Consider the following 13,816-nt stretch of genomic DNA (forward strand, 5'->3'; position numbering starts at 1 on the left):
ATCTATATATTCACTGAAAAGGCAATAAATTTTAAACATACTATCAGGTTTTGCAAGGGATTAAAAAAAGATAGACTAAAGATAGATCATTAAGCCAATCTCATTTCACAGATTAAAAAAAAAAAACACAAAAAAACCAGGTGTTTTGTGACCTGTTAAAAGGTCACAAAAATATTACTATCTGGTAGAACCAAGATTTGAACTAGGCTTCTGAGTCAAACATAGTATCCTTATTCCCTATACACTGCTCTTATACTTTTAAAATAAGAAACTTATTGTATAACTGGAAAAGTTTTCTCTTTGTCAATATAGGTTTCCTTTGGTGACTGTGAAACATTGTGTCCCAAGTCCCAATCAAAAGAAGTTTCCTATCAAAGCCAGCATCTTACCTCTATTTCACTCTTAGGTATTTTTTTTTTTTGGACATTTTTTCTGCTGCCTCTAAAGACTTCTTGTCTGTTCTGGGTTATTTTCTGATTTCCTGACACTGAGAATTAAAATAGACCTGTTTTTATTAAGGGATATGGATCTAGGGCTCACAGATACTTGAAAGGATATCTAGTCTATTTATAGATGAGGAAACTGAAGATTTGTGAGGTCATGTGACTTTTCCAGTGTCACACAGGTAATTAACAAAGGTAGCATTTGAAACCAGATTTTCTAATAGAACCAATCTACTCTTTTCCATTGTATTATCTTACCTAAAAATGAAAATCCTTATTTTAGGGAATCACATTAAGTTTGGGGATAATATACTTTCCAGCAAAGATTCTCAACCATCTATTCTTGTAGAAACCAAAGCCTTCTATGGAGTGTCTCAAGGAACCCAGCCTTTGCTGCTTTTGGAAATCCACAGAAGATATGTGTCTAGAAATGTTCAAAGGGAAAAAAAACCTATGATTTCCAGGACATTAGTCTCTCTTCTAAAAGATCTGTCTTGCTTTTGCAACAAACCAGGGACACCTTTGGTTCTTTACCCTCATAGTACTTGAGCTCAAACCAGGAGAACCAGACTCCAACTTACACAGTAGTGATGAATTTTTTTTCTGCTGCTCATTTCTTGGCTACTTATCTTGCTCTTACCAGATAATCATAGGCCTTCACTTCACATACCGTTTTGGAGATGATTTTGTCCCATGTGGAAGCCATGAGCTCTCTCATAGCTAAGGATAGAAGCTGAACACCAGATCATACAAGGAATCACTACATTAGATTTTTTTCTACATTTTAAAATTTAATATTTTCCCTCAAATCAAAAGTAAAAACAATTTTAACATTCTTTTTCTTCAAATGGAGTTTGAAATCCTTCCTTTCTTCCCTCATTGAGAAGGTGAGCAATATTCCCCCCACCCCCACACAGAATATTGAATAATTCCTTCACTTCAGTTCCTTTACTATCAAACCAGGAGTCAGGAACTTTTTAAGTTTCTTTGATTTCTTTTTCTATGATGGTCAATATATTCAGGTAGCTACTATAGCAAACTTTAAACTTCACGTTGTCCTTGTTTCTATTGATCTTGGCAGATTTGACATCTTTTTGCCAACAGAGCAGGATATCTCTCATTTCTTTGCTTTTGGGGGGCATGGCAGCAATGGCAGTGGGACAAGGAGGCAATATATGGTCTGAAAAGTTGAGCCCATTGGCCAAGGAAGATGGAAAAGGGTGAACTATTTCTGATCAATTAAGACCACTCACTGAAGGTAATTAATTTGACATAGGTAAGTCATGGTATGAAAAAAGTCAAGAAAAAGTAAAAAACTGTGCTTCAGTCTGTGTTCAGACTCCATTAGTTCTCTGGAGATGGAAAACACATAATTATGAGTCCTTCAGAGCCAAGATAGTAGAGAAAAGGCAGGGATGTGTTTGAATTCTCAAAGCCATTCAATAAAAAGTCTTAAAACAAATTCTAGAATGGAACAATGGCACCCAAACAGGGACAAGAAGAACCAGCAGCATTCGAGAGCTTTTCATGAGTAGGATCCTCCCAGAGTTCCTTCAGTAACCTGTGGGGAAGGAAAGGGAGGAGATGTGGTAGTCGGGGTAATTAAATGGGCCAATACACTGTTCTGACTATAGTCTTCTTCTCCATTTGAAAGTTTGCCTCCATGACATTTCACAAGATTCAACATCTGCTCTAGTGCTCTTTATACTCCCTAGCATGCGGAAACTTACTGACCATGCTGAGGGGGGAAAATAATTGCGTTTAAAATAAAACAAACAAACAAAAAAAAACCCGGAGAATTGTTAAGGACCATCCCTAAGTACACTAAGGGGAAGGCCAATTCTCTGAGAGCCTCCATCCATAGTTGTGAACATCTGAAGGAATTGCAAAGCAGCCTTTACTGATACAAGTATTGCTTGTGGACTGAGAAAATAAATTGGAGGCAGAGGGAAGAGGAGAGAGATCAGACAATGCAACAGCCTCTCAGTGGGGAGGTCAGAGAACAGCAACTGCTTCTGTCTCCTTGTATCACCACCGTCCTTTCATAAGAAAAGATCTACCAGAGGTAAAGTTATATATCACGTTCCCAACAGAAGAATTCTCAAAAGGACAGGGTAAAATGATTTTTCAACCCAAGTCAACCTAGAAGGTCAACAGGAAAGTGTTTCACCAAGGTAAAAATGGAATGCAATCCAGTGCAGTCCATGCCCCAAAAAAGCAGCAGTAAATCTTGGAGGTAGAGGTGGGGTGATTGAATCAGCACACAAATGATAAAGGTGTCTGTCAGACAACTGGTCAGAAGGAGATTGATTATAGGTTTCCTTTGCTGGCACCAAGGCAGGATTCTGTTACATTACCTGTACTTGAATCCAGATCACAGTCTTAGATCTCAATCTCAGGGAATGGGGGAACTCTACCACCTCAGAGCCTGCTGCCACAGAGGAGCTAAGACCCTGGTCAAAGTTCCAGATGGAACAGAGTGCTTGTGGTTCCTCTCAGACTAGAACACAGTATAGTAGAGTAGTAAACACTCCTCTCCCTACATCACACCCTGAAAGAACTGAAAATTTAGGGGTCCCCAAAATTACTTCTGAAAACAGCTGCACAAAGAAGCCTAAAGTTTGGGACAGTTTCCCTTCACTCCAGAAGCAGAGTTCCACTTTAACATAGAATTAAAAGTTTAAAAAAAGCTGGAAAGTGAGCAAACATTAAAAAAAGCTCTTGATCATAGAAAGTTACTGTGATACAAAGGAAGATCAAAACAAATTCAGAAGAAAACATTGTTAAAACTGCTATATGCAAAGCATAAAAAAACCAAAAACTAGGAATTGGTTCCAGGTCATGAAAAAGCTCAAAAAAAATCATGAAAAAAGTCAAGTTGGTAAAGGAGGCACAAAAAACTTAAAATAGACAAATGGTAAAAGGGGCACAATCCAATGATGAGAAGAATGCATTGAAAAGCAGAATTGGCTAAGTGGGGGGAAAAACACAAAAATCTGATGAGAACTCTTTAAAAATAGTCAAGTAGAAAAAGTACAAAAACACACTGAAAAAAGGTAATTCCTTTAAAAATCAGAATTGAACAAATGTAAACTAATGACTTTTTAAGTCTTCAAAAACAAAAAAATTAAAAGAATTATAAAAATAGAAGAAAATGTGAAATATCCCATTAGAAAAAAAAATCACCTGGAAAATAGGTCCAGGAGAGATCAAATAAAGTATCTGAAAACTGATACCAGAGCATAAAATAGAAATTGAAATGATCCACTGATCATCTCCCCAAAAAAGTGAAAATAAAAATGAAAATTCCCAAGAATATTATAGCTGAATTCCAGAACTCCCAGATCAAGGAGAAAATATTGCAAATAGCCAAATAGAATTTAAATATAAAGCCACAGTCCAGAATCACACAAGATTGAGCACTTTTGACATTTTTTTAGAATATATTTCAGAGGGCAAAAGAGCTAGGATTATTATCAAGAATAACCAAAAGAGAAAAACTAAGCATAATCTTTTGGGGGGGGAGAGTAGAGTGGGGATGTGGGGGTTGGGATAAAGAGATGGGGAGAATGGACGTTCAGTGAAACAAAAGACTCAAGCATTTCTGATGAAAAAACCCAGAGTTGAATTTAAAAAAAATGGCTTTTACAAAAGCATAAAAAGCTAAACAGGAAAGGGAAAACAAAGGATTCAATAAGGTTAAACTGTAACATTCTTACATGGGAAAATGATACTAATAACTCCTAAAAACTTTCTCATTAGAGCAGTTAGAAGGGAGAATACATAGAATAAGAAATGTAACTTCTGGTTCTAGAAAATCAAGATGGTTTTCCTTGATTTCTTGAAAGATGTCTAGACTCCTTTGATAATGACTTTAAGATAATTCTTAAATCAGTTCTGGTCTATTCCAGGTCAGTTTTTCCAATGAGTTATTTCACATTTTCTATTTTGATCTTTGTTTTTGTCTTCGATTCTCACAAAGTCATTAGCTTTCACTTGTTTAATTCTAATTTTCAAGGAATTACCTTCTGTGAACTCTAAAAACAGAATATTTTGCCTATTCTGTTTTTTAAGGTTTTTTTTTTTTCGTGTGTGTGTGTGTGTGTGTGTGTGTGTGTGTGCGCACCTCCTTTTCCAATTATTTCAAGGTCCTTTTTCGTCTGGAAAAGACAGCACCCTTTCTAGGATTGGTTATCTGTTTGTTGCTTTAAACTGCCTTCTCCCGATTGTTTACAAGCTCAAAACAGTTCATGACCCAGTCTGATATTGCTCCTCTTGGAGACCCCACTCCCAGTTCCAGATTCCCAGGCCTAAAGAACCTTCAGTTCTCCTATCCTCAGGCAATCTAGAGCTTTCTATACAGCTTGGGAATTACTTCCTTGCCTTGTTTTTGCTATTGATAGATTTTTCTTGTGGGACTGATAATCATTGTACTTATATAGAAGCGTCATGAGGTAAACTTCTCCAAACAGTCTGGAGCTCTAGGAATCCTGGATTATTAGGGTTGGGGATCATATCACACAGGGATTCTCTATTACTTGCCCTGATCAGGCCCAGAGGGTCAAAGTTTTAGAGCTAAAAGGGACCTCAGAAGCTTTTGAGTCCAACCCTTCATTGAACAGATGATGAAATTGAGGGTCAGAAGTATTATCTATATTCCATAAGTAAAAAATCGTCAAAGGCAAGATTCAAACAAAGGTATTTTTTGGCATCAAGTCCAGCCCTCTCACATCTGATTTGGACTCTGTACCCACTAAGGAAGATTGCAAATATATACTCATCAAGTGTGTTCACCTTTCTATGAGGACAAATACTTTCTCAAATATTTATCGGGTAACCCTGGGCAAATCAATTAATTTGTTGGTGTTAGTTTCCTCAATTATAAAATAGAGAACATAATAGCACCTGCTTGCTTGTATTGTTGTGCGGTTGTAAAAAAATATTTATAAAGCATTTAAAAAGACATGTTTTGCATATAATGTATGATTAATAAGTACTTGTTGCCTTCCTTTTTTCCTCTTTAAAAAGCTAGAAAGGAATGGCAGCTTTCACTGGGCTGGAAACTCAAGCTCAAGGCAGATTTGAGCAGGTTCCTGCAGGAGAAGTTAAAGTTTTTGTTTTCCTTTCTGCTAAAACTATCCCAAACTTCTGTTTGTTTCTAGGAGTTACTAACTTTTCAGACTATTCAACCTTGCAAATCACTAACAGCACAGCTGGGATCTCCTAGAATTTGAACACAATGAAAGAGCAAATCGCGAAATAAAAGGAAACCTGTCAAATGTTCTAATTCTTAAGAGCTCAAGTCTTCCCCATTAGATGATTCATTAGACATAACAGTCATTTCCAGAAAATATGAGGCTTGGAATAACTAGATGGGCAGTGGATAGAGCACCAGCCTTGGAGTCAATAGGACTTGAGTTCAAATGTGAAATACTTATATTAACTATGACTCTGGGCAAGTCACCTAACCCCAATTGCCTCTCAAAAAACAGAAAACATGTGACATGTGGGTTCCCAAACTTTCACTTGCTTTTTCTGATGGAAACAGGAGCTTATATGAAATGTGTGAAATTTTAGGGGCATGAATGACTACAACCTCACAGATCAGAGAAATCTCAGGGAAGCTGACAATTTGCTTCCACAATATGCTGGTAATGATTTGAGAGAAAAACTGTCACATCCATGTCATTCATCAGTTCTAGGAGAACATGACCAGACTTGCCCTGCTTAGTAATAGTTGCTTGTCTTAAATCCCCAAGGTGACTTTTGATTCTATATTCACTTTTTTTTTTTTTAGGAATGGACTGTCTCTCATCTGCTTACTTCCTTGGTGTTCCCTCTAAGGTTCTTTTTACTCCATCCAATCTCTGTGATGAAATGCACCTGTCACACATTTATTCTTGAACATTTGGTTTCCTATGAATAAATGAAGACAAATCCTAGGGAAGGGAGGGACTCACCTAGAGGGGAGAGAGGCAGTGAGCAGTATAGAATGGGGTCTGATTCTGTCTCTTGTTAGCTAGGCAATCTTGGCTAAATCTTTATGCCATTCTGGGCCTCTGTTCCTTATCTCTTTCTTTGGTTTGGGGACTATTTAAATAGGCAAACCATTTTTGAAAAGCAAATTTTAAAAATCATCTACATGGACCTACATACTCTACTTGTAGTCAAGACAGAAGCCCCACATCTCCATAAACCAAAGCCATGAAGGATGGCACTGACTCCTAACTTACTCACTGGATGATATTGGGTGGTCACTTGGGACAGTTTCTTGGATGGTGGTTTCATATGCATAGTGCAACCTTTGGAATCAGAAGATTTGGGCTCAAAATTGCCTCTGTCACTATCTATGTGAATTTTGGTAAACCACTGAACATTCTTGGGCTTCAGTTTCCTTAACTGTAAAATGAGAGAATAGGCTTGATGGCCTCTAACATGCTTTTCAGTTCTATCTAGTTCAGTTCAATCGTCCTATGAGCCTATAAAAGTTAAGAGCCAATTGTGTGAGACAAATGAAAAGCTTGAGAGTTGTTTCTAGATGGGTAATGATCAGTTTATTAGTTGGGCTAATTAATAAATTGATGGTCAGTGGTCTCAGTAACCAAAGACAAAACCATGGCAATTCCTTTGGAAAAAGAGATGTCCCTGATAGGTACAAATCAGAACTGATTTGGTGAACAAATAAGATGGACACATTAATGAGGTAGATTAGAAATCTCCAGCTCTTTCCTGCTGAGAGCAGGGCTTGATCACGAGACTCAGCCACCTCCAGCAATCTGAACAGGGGAATCCATTTCTACCCAGACCATGCTAAGTTGATTTTCTCCTTCATAAAGTGGGTTCTTCTAGACTCTCATGGAGAGGTATAATGATATGGGCTTATTTACTACAGGCAATAATAATTCACCCAGATTAGATTCTATTTGGAAAGTCTTTCAGTTGGATTGGGTCCCACCCAAGACCTCAGAGCATGGATATCTGGAGGATTTAAGCAACCTCATCTATCAGCAAGGTCCTACAAAGATTGACTGACTGGTCTACAGGGGATGAATGAAGAAATAAGAAAAACCTCAATCCTAATTTAATAATTTATTAATATAATAGAAAAACAATCACTTCTCTCATGTGGCAATGAGGTGGGGCAGGAGATTCTCTTCATGATGCTGGAAGTGTATCAGTTTTTAAGAAGGCTTCCTCTCTCTTCTATCATTTAGTCTTTCCATGGACTGACATTCTCTGTTCTTCTGGTTTATAGAGCTTTTCATCTCGGTTTGAGAGCAGCAGATGTTAAGAGATGGAGGATTTTGAGTCATGGTGTTGTTATGTGTCATCTAGTTCTTGGCAGGGAATTTAAAAGGAAATGCTCTGATGGACGAGCCATCACCTCACAAAATGGGGTGCTCCAAATGCCCTCATTTATTTTATTTGGAAGGAACACAGGGAGACTTCCAGTGTTCTGATAATCAGGTGTATTCTTCACCATATTTTTCTCTTTGATGATGCAGTCTGACTTTAAGCATGATCTTCTTGATGTTCTGGTCGAAATTCCTGGTACAGTCTCTTAAGATCGTCATTCTGGCCTCCATTCTGCAGGGTAATTCTCCTGTCTTGTGTTGGGTGATGAAATATACTGCAGCCGAAATCTTCTCTGACCTCATGTCTATGTGCTTCCAGAGCTCCATGGGTAGAGAAAATCCTGAAGCAAGTCAGACAGCAGTAGGCATCTTCTGAAGGGTTAGTCCAGTCAGGAAACTGAGACTCTGGTCTTTTTTCAGTGTCCCTTGAGGTTCCTGCCTTTTCCTCCATTATTTCTTTGCTGTTTTTTTTCAAAGTTGCCTCTTTGCCAATGAGTAAGCCCAAAGAGGATACATTCTGTGGAGAAGAATCTAGTGTACTCTCCTGCCATGCTTCCATGCTGTACATTCTAGACCTCTTTGGAATTGGTTCCAATTTGGTATCAGGATCCCATGCAATGTTCTCAGCTGTGATTGTTTCTACATGGAAGTAGCTGAAACTGAATGGATAATCTTCACTGTCAGAGAATGAGGAGACACAAGAATGGTAAGAAGAGGAGGAAGAGGAAAGTGGAGAATAAAGTGATCCAGAAGAAGCTTCTCTTTCCTCTTGCCTCTCAGCCCTGCCTTCCCCGCTGGGCCCAGGCTGGACCAGATCTTCTGCTCTCAGGACCCCTGAGAAATGAAATGAAGAGGCTCTGTTTCACTCTTATAATAGGTAGACTTCACCCTTCCAGTATCAATCATCTCTTCCTCAAAGAGTCAAAAGACTCCAGGCTGGGACTAACTCCTATAAAGAGCAAACAACCTCCAAGCTAGCCAGAAACAGCAAGTGGGAATCCTTCAGGGCTAGCTTTGTTAGGCTGATGCCACTGCAGGAACCACAGACACTTTCACCTTCAGGACTGTTTGTTTAGTGAGGCGTTGAGTGTGGGAAAGCAGAGTGAACCTCTACTGATTGGGAACTTCAGGTCCAGCTCTGCTGCTGAGATGTGACTTTGGGTGAAAAGATACTAGCACCCGGTGAGTGCAGAAGCAACAGGACAGGGGCACTGCAGGCTATGAGCACTTGCAGGAGGATGGAGCTCTTGGTTTGGGGTTCCTGGTCAGAGTGGAGAGCTGAAAGGAAGCTTGAGGCATTATCTCTCCACCCCACAATTAGAGGTACTTACACTATAATACTAATAAAAAAATTGAATCAGCAAAGAACCATTCCCACCATTGAAACATATTATAGGAACAGGGAACAAACATGGGGATTTATCTTCAGAAAACACTTTGGTTAAACAAAAAGCTTCTACCCCAAAGAGTAACATGAAATGGATCCCTGCCTGAGAGAATTTATATTAGAACTCAAAAAAAATTCAAAAATCAAATGAGAGAAATTGAGGAAAAACTAAAGAAACAATTAAAAACATCTAAGAAAAACAATTAAGATTATGAAAAAAAAGTTAACTAATTAGAAAAGGAGATAGAGTCTCAAAGATGAAAATAATTCTTTAAAAATTAGAATTGGGCAAGGGGAAACCAGTGAAGTTATGAGAGACCAAGAAATAACAGATAATGAGAAAATAGAACAGAATGTGAAACATCTCATTTTTAAAAAGATTTGAACAGATCAAGAGAAAATATACTAATTGGACTACCAGAAAGTTGTGACCAAAAAGAGAACCTTGACACAATAATGCAGGGAGTAATTCTAGAAAATTGTCCTGTATAGAACATAAGAGTAAAGTAGAAATAGATAAAATCCACTGATCACCACCTCAAAGAGATCCTTTGTGGAGAACACATAGGGATATATTATTGCCAAATTTCAAAACCCCAGCTCAAAGAAAAAATTCTGCAAAAAAAAAAAAAAAAAGAAAAAGAAAAAGAAAAAAGAAAACAATTCAAATATGCTGGAGCTACAATTAGAATTGTACACTTAGTAGCAGCTACAATATAAGACCACAGGTCTTGGAATCATGCCAAAAATATCATGTCCAGCAAAATAATCTTTTTCAATGAGAAAAAAAGGACATTCAACAAACTTGCAGATTTTCATAAGTTTCTTGCAAACAAACCTGAACTTAATAGAAAATTCAACATACAAGAGCCAATATCAAGGAGCAATTTTAAAGAACTCAACATGAAAAACTCTTTATGGACAAATTGTTTTTTTATTTACATGGGAAATGTATACTTTATGTTTAAGATTTACATTAACAATTTGTTAAGTTCAAAAAAATGATTTGGCAGAGTAAAGTTTAAGTAATAGTAATCATGTTATACAAATGAGGTGCAGAAGAAGAATAGACAGAGGCATTAGAAGGTTCTGAAAATCTACTCACATCAAGAATGGATTCAATAGGTAATACTAAATATATACCATGAAGAGTATAGCATCCTCCAAAATCTATAAATAATGGGAGAGGGAAAGGTGGATGGGGAAGCAAAGGGCAAGAGAAGATGACAAGGGAGGGATTCCTCGGTGGGGAGGTGGTTAAGAGTAAGCCAAATTATGGAGCAGAATTCATGTGTTTATGTGTGTTTGTATGCTTATATCTATATATGTAGGCCAAACCACACTGACACCATCACAAATGCCTCGACGAAAAGCATGATTGAGCTGAAATAGGAACGAATGGGCCTGAAATAGCAACCAGTAGCCAGTAAGAGGAACTAAGGTTTGTCTGCAGATTATGGGCTTGCTCTGAAGGACTGGGTATCTTCAGATGGTGGGTTGCTGATCTCTCGTGAGGGGAGGATAAAGGTATTCCTAAGGGTGATGATCTGCTAGAGGAAATAGCTTAGTTGAGTGTTCTTCATGGATGTAATGTCTATGTACGCCAACATATGTCTTATGTAATGTATACATGTTATTATGTACTATATGAGATATATTATGTAAAGAGATGCATGTATTTAATGTTTATTAGCAAATAAATATTTACTTAACATGTATATTATATGATAGGGGACTATAAATGTATGCTCTATATAAATATTTGTTTATACATAATATGTAATTTACATGCTTTTATATGGTAGGGGAAATGAATGTCCTATAAGTATGTCTTATAGCAAATATATTGGGGAAGGGAAAATGAAAGGAGGAAAAAAAGAAAGATGGATACTCATGAATATAATTTCTTCTAATATATATATATATATATACTTTCTTAAATTGGTATTTGTCGTCATGTATTTTGAATCTTTCCTGATGTTCTATTGGGCACATGTTTGTTTTCTTTCGTTTTGGAGTTGAACTCAGATCTTGCTGGCTCCAGGTCTGGCGCTCTACCTACTAAGCCACCTAGTAATGGAAGATTATACGTGAAGGCAAAAATCTGTCATTTACTAAGTTTAAAGCAGGTTTTAGTAGCCATGGTATATAGAGTAGAGTGAAATGATGTGTGATCCATTTAGGGACTTGGGTTCTACAATGTGACCAGAAATTCTGTGAGTAGAACTGGATGTTTTCTGAGTCCCATGAAGTAACTCAATTGAAAATAAAGAAAATCCCTCTCTTGTATTTGTATTCCCAGTGCCCAATATATAGAGTAGTGGGTAGTCTTCCTGTCGATCCTCTTGTGTTGAAAAGCAATTAAAATAAATTTATTCTTTAACATTTGTTTTCCTATGAATAATTAAGTCTTCTAGACAACTCCCAGGAGGGTCTTGTAAATGATTGAGGAGCTTAGTATGAGTAGTGGAATGGGAATCAGGAGATATGGGACCTTGTCCTATCTGTCTCTGTTAAGCAATCTTGGGTAAGTCATTATGTCTCTTGTTCCTCATCTCTTTCTCTGGTTAAGGAATGGTTTGAATTTAAATACAAATTATTTTAAAGCAGCAAATTAAAAAAAAAGTTTCATCACTTGGATTGACATGTGTCATGCTCCCTAGTCAAAACAGAGGTCTCAAGTTTCCAGAGTGAGTCATGTAAAATGGCATCAATTCCTTATACTTATTGGGTGATATTGAGTAGTCCCACATTTCCTGTGGACTATGGGATGTGGTACATCCTTTCCTCCCAGCCTCCTAAATTCTGTATTCACATTTTTCTCCCATGGGTATTTTTGACCAATGGATCCTGTATCAATTCTGGTGAATGTTACCAGAACAGTCTTGCTAATTGGAAAACCTGATCTCACCTATTATCCCTAGACAAAAAGTTGTTCAGCAGCTAAGAGTTTGTCATGGTCCAGTCCTCCATCAATAGAATCTAGACTTTTCTGGCACACACTGCTCTGTTCAACACTGTCTTCTCATCTTGTACAGATAGGCTTCTAGACTGCCTAACCTCTTATTTTTCTGTGCCTTAATATTAAACTCCTATAATTTGATTATCTCTTCCTGTTGAATATAACTCCTTAAGTGGCAGGAATCAGGCTATTTGTTGATTCTTTTGATATTTGCTATGCTTGATGCTCTTAAGTAGTAACCATATTAAGGAGTAACCAAGCAAAATTTAACTTTGTTAGCACTCACCAGAAGTATCTCATCTTCAAACTCATCATTAATCTCCTCAAATTTAACATTATTTTGATTTCTTCCCACTTACCTAACTCTTCCTCTTCCCTCATAACCACCCTTCTTTCCCCTGGAGAAAATCCCTAGCTCTTACCGTCTGAATTCTGTGAGCCTTGGCTATTAGGCTCAAGATCAGGCCACTCCTCCTCACGTTGACGCTTCATAGTGAAGGAAAGAACATAATCCTGGGAAAGGATGTCCCTTGAATCCCCAGTTTCCCTTGTCTCAGTACCCAAGAGGAACTGAGTCTCTATGTAATGAACAAGAAATGATCTTACTTCAGTTGAAGCCACTCAACCTTCCACAGAAGGATGGATCTAGACAGCAACCCTCAGAGTACACTTTACTCTTAAGGACCTGTTAGAATCCTAATGAGCACCTAAACCCTGCAGAATGCTACGATCTCATCAATGACTTGGGATGCTTCTGTATCTCCGCATTCAACACAAACATAGCAACAGCAGAATTCTCATTCATCACCATTGCAAAATCTGGGACACTGGCCTGGGACCCCCATTGCTGTTAGGGTATCCATGTCCCAGAGACATTACTAGTTTAATCTTTCAGAAGTTTAACTCTTATAGTTTTGAATATTTAAATTAATTTTGGTATATTTAAATTTTTATTTTGTTCAGCCTATCCATAAGCAATATTTCCTTAGCTACTTAACTCTAATAACAATGATTTGTTTTTAATATATTTTTAATAAATATCTTTAGTGGATAGACTTCCAAGTATTTTATGCATTCTATAGTTATTCTAAATAGAATTTCCCTTTTCACTTCACCTAGAGGAATTTTATTGGTATATCCCAGAAATGTTGATGATTTGTGTGGATTTATTTTATTTGGGATTCTACCTGACAAGATAAACCCAAGAACTATATGAAGACCATTATAAAACACTTCTAACACAAATTAAATCAGCTCTTAAACAATTGGAAAAATATCAATTGCTCATGGGTAGGCCGAGCTAATATAATAAAAATGACAATCCTGCCTAAATTGGTCTAAATGGTTCAGTGCCATAGAAACTATTGAAAAATTATTTTGTAGAACTAGAAAATAACAAAATTAATTTGGAAGAACAAAAGGCTAAAAATATCAAGGTAATTAATGGAAAAAAACCCCCCAAACTATAAAAGGATGGTTCCCTTAGCAGTACCAAACCTAAAACTATTATTATAAAGCAATTATAAAGCAGCACTCATCAAAATCATTTGTACTGGCTAAGAAATAGAATGGTGGATCAATGGAATAGATTAAATACACACAACACAATACTCAAGACCTACACTAATATAGTATTTGATAAATCCCCAAACTTCAGCTTCTGGAATAA

General features: G+C 37.2%; 1 protein-coding gene across 2 annotated transcripts; it reads right to left on the reverse strand.

Annotated features, from left to right (window-relative positions):
• Nucleotides 1-1,252: 1,252 nt before the first annotated feature.
• On the reverse strand, nucleotides 1,253-12,779 carry LOC127559230 (protein FAM170A-like). Of its 2 annotated transcripts, none has more exons than XR_007953088.1 (2): nucleotides 12,570-12,654; nucleotides 1,253-2,004 (listed from the first exon to the last, which is right to left on the reverse strand). XR_007953088.1 is itself a non-coding variant. In XM_051992920.1 (2 exons), exons 1-2 carry the CDS (start codon nucleotides 12,637-12,639, stop codon nucleotides 7,956-7,958), a joined length of 747 nt encoding a protein of 248 aa, XP_051848880.1. In that variant the 5' UTR covers nucleotides 12,640-12,779; the 3' UTR covers nucleotides 7,588-7,955. The 2 variants fall into 2 exon arrangements, 1 of the variants encoding a protein (XP_051848880.1); XM_051992920.1 differs by lacking the exon at nucleotides 1,253-2,004 and adding an exon at nucleotides 7,588-8,632 and having other exon boundaries at nucleotides 12,570-12,779.
• Between the last annotated feature and the right edge of the window lie 1,037 nt (nucleotides 12,780-13,816).

Source organism: Antechinus flavipes, chromosome 4, assembly GCF_016432865.1.
Source record: "Antechinus flavipes isolate AdamAnt ecotype Samford, QLD, Australia chromosome 4, AdamAnt_v2, whole genome shotgun sequence".
Lineage (NCBI taxonomy): Eukaryota > Metazoa > Chordata > Mammalia > Dasyuromorphia > Dasyuridae > Antechinus > Antechinus flavipes.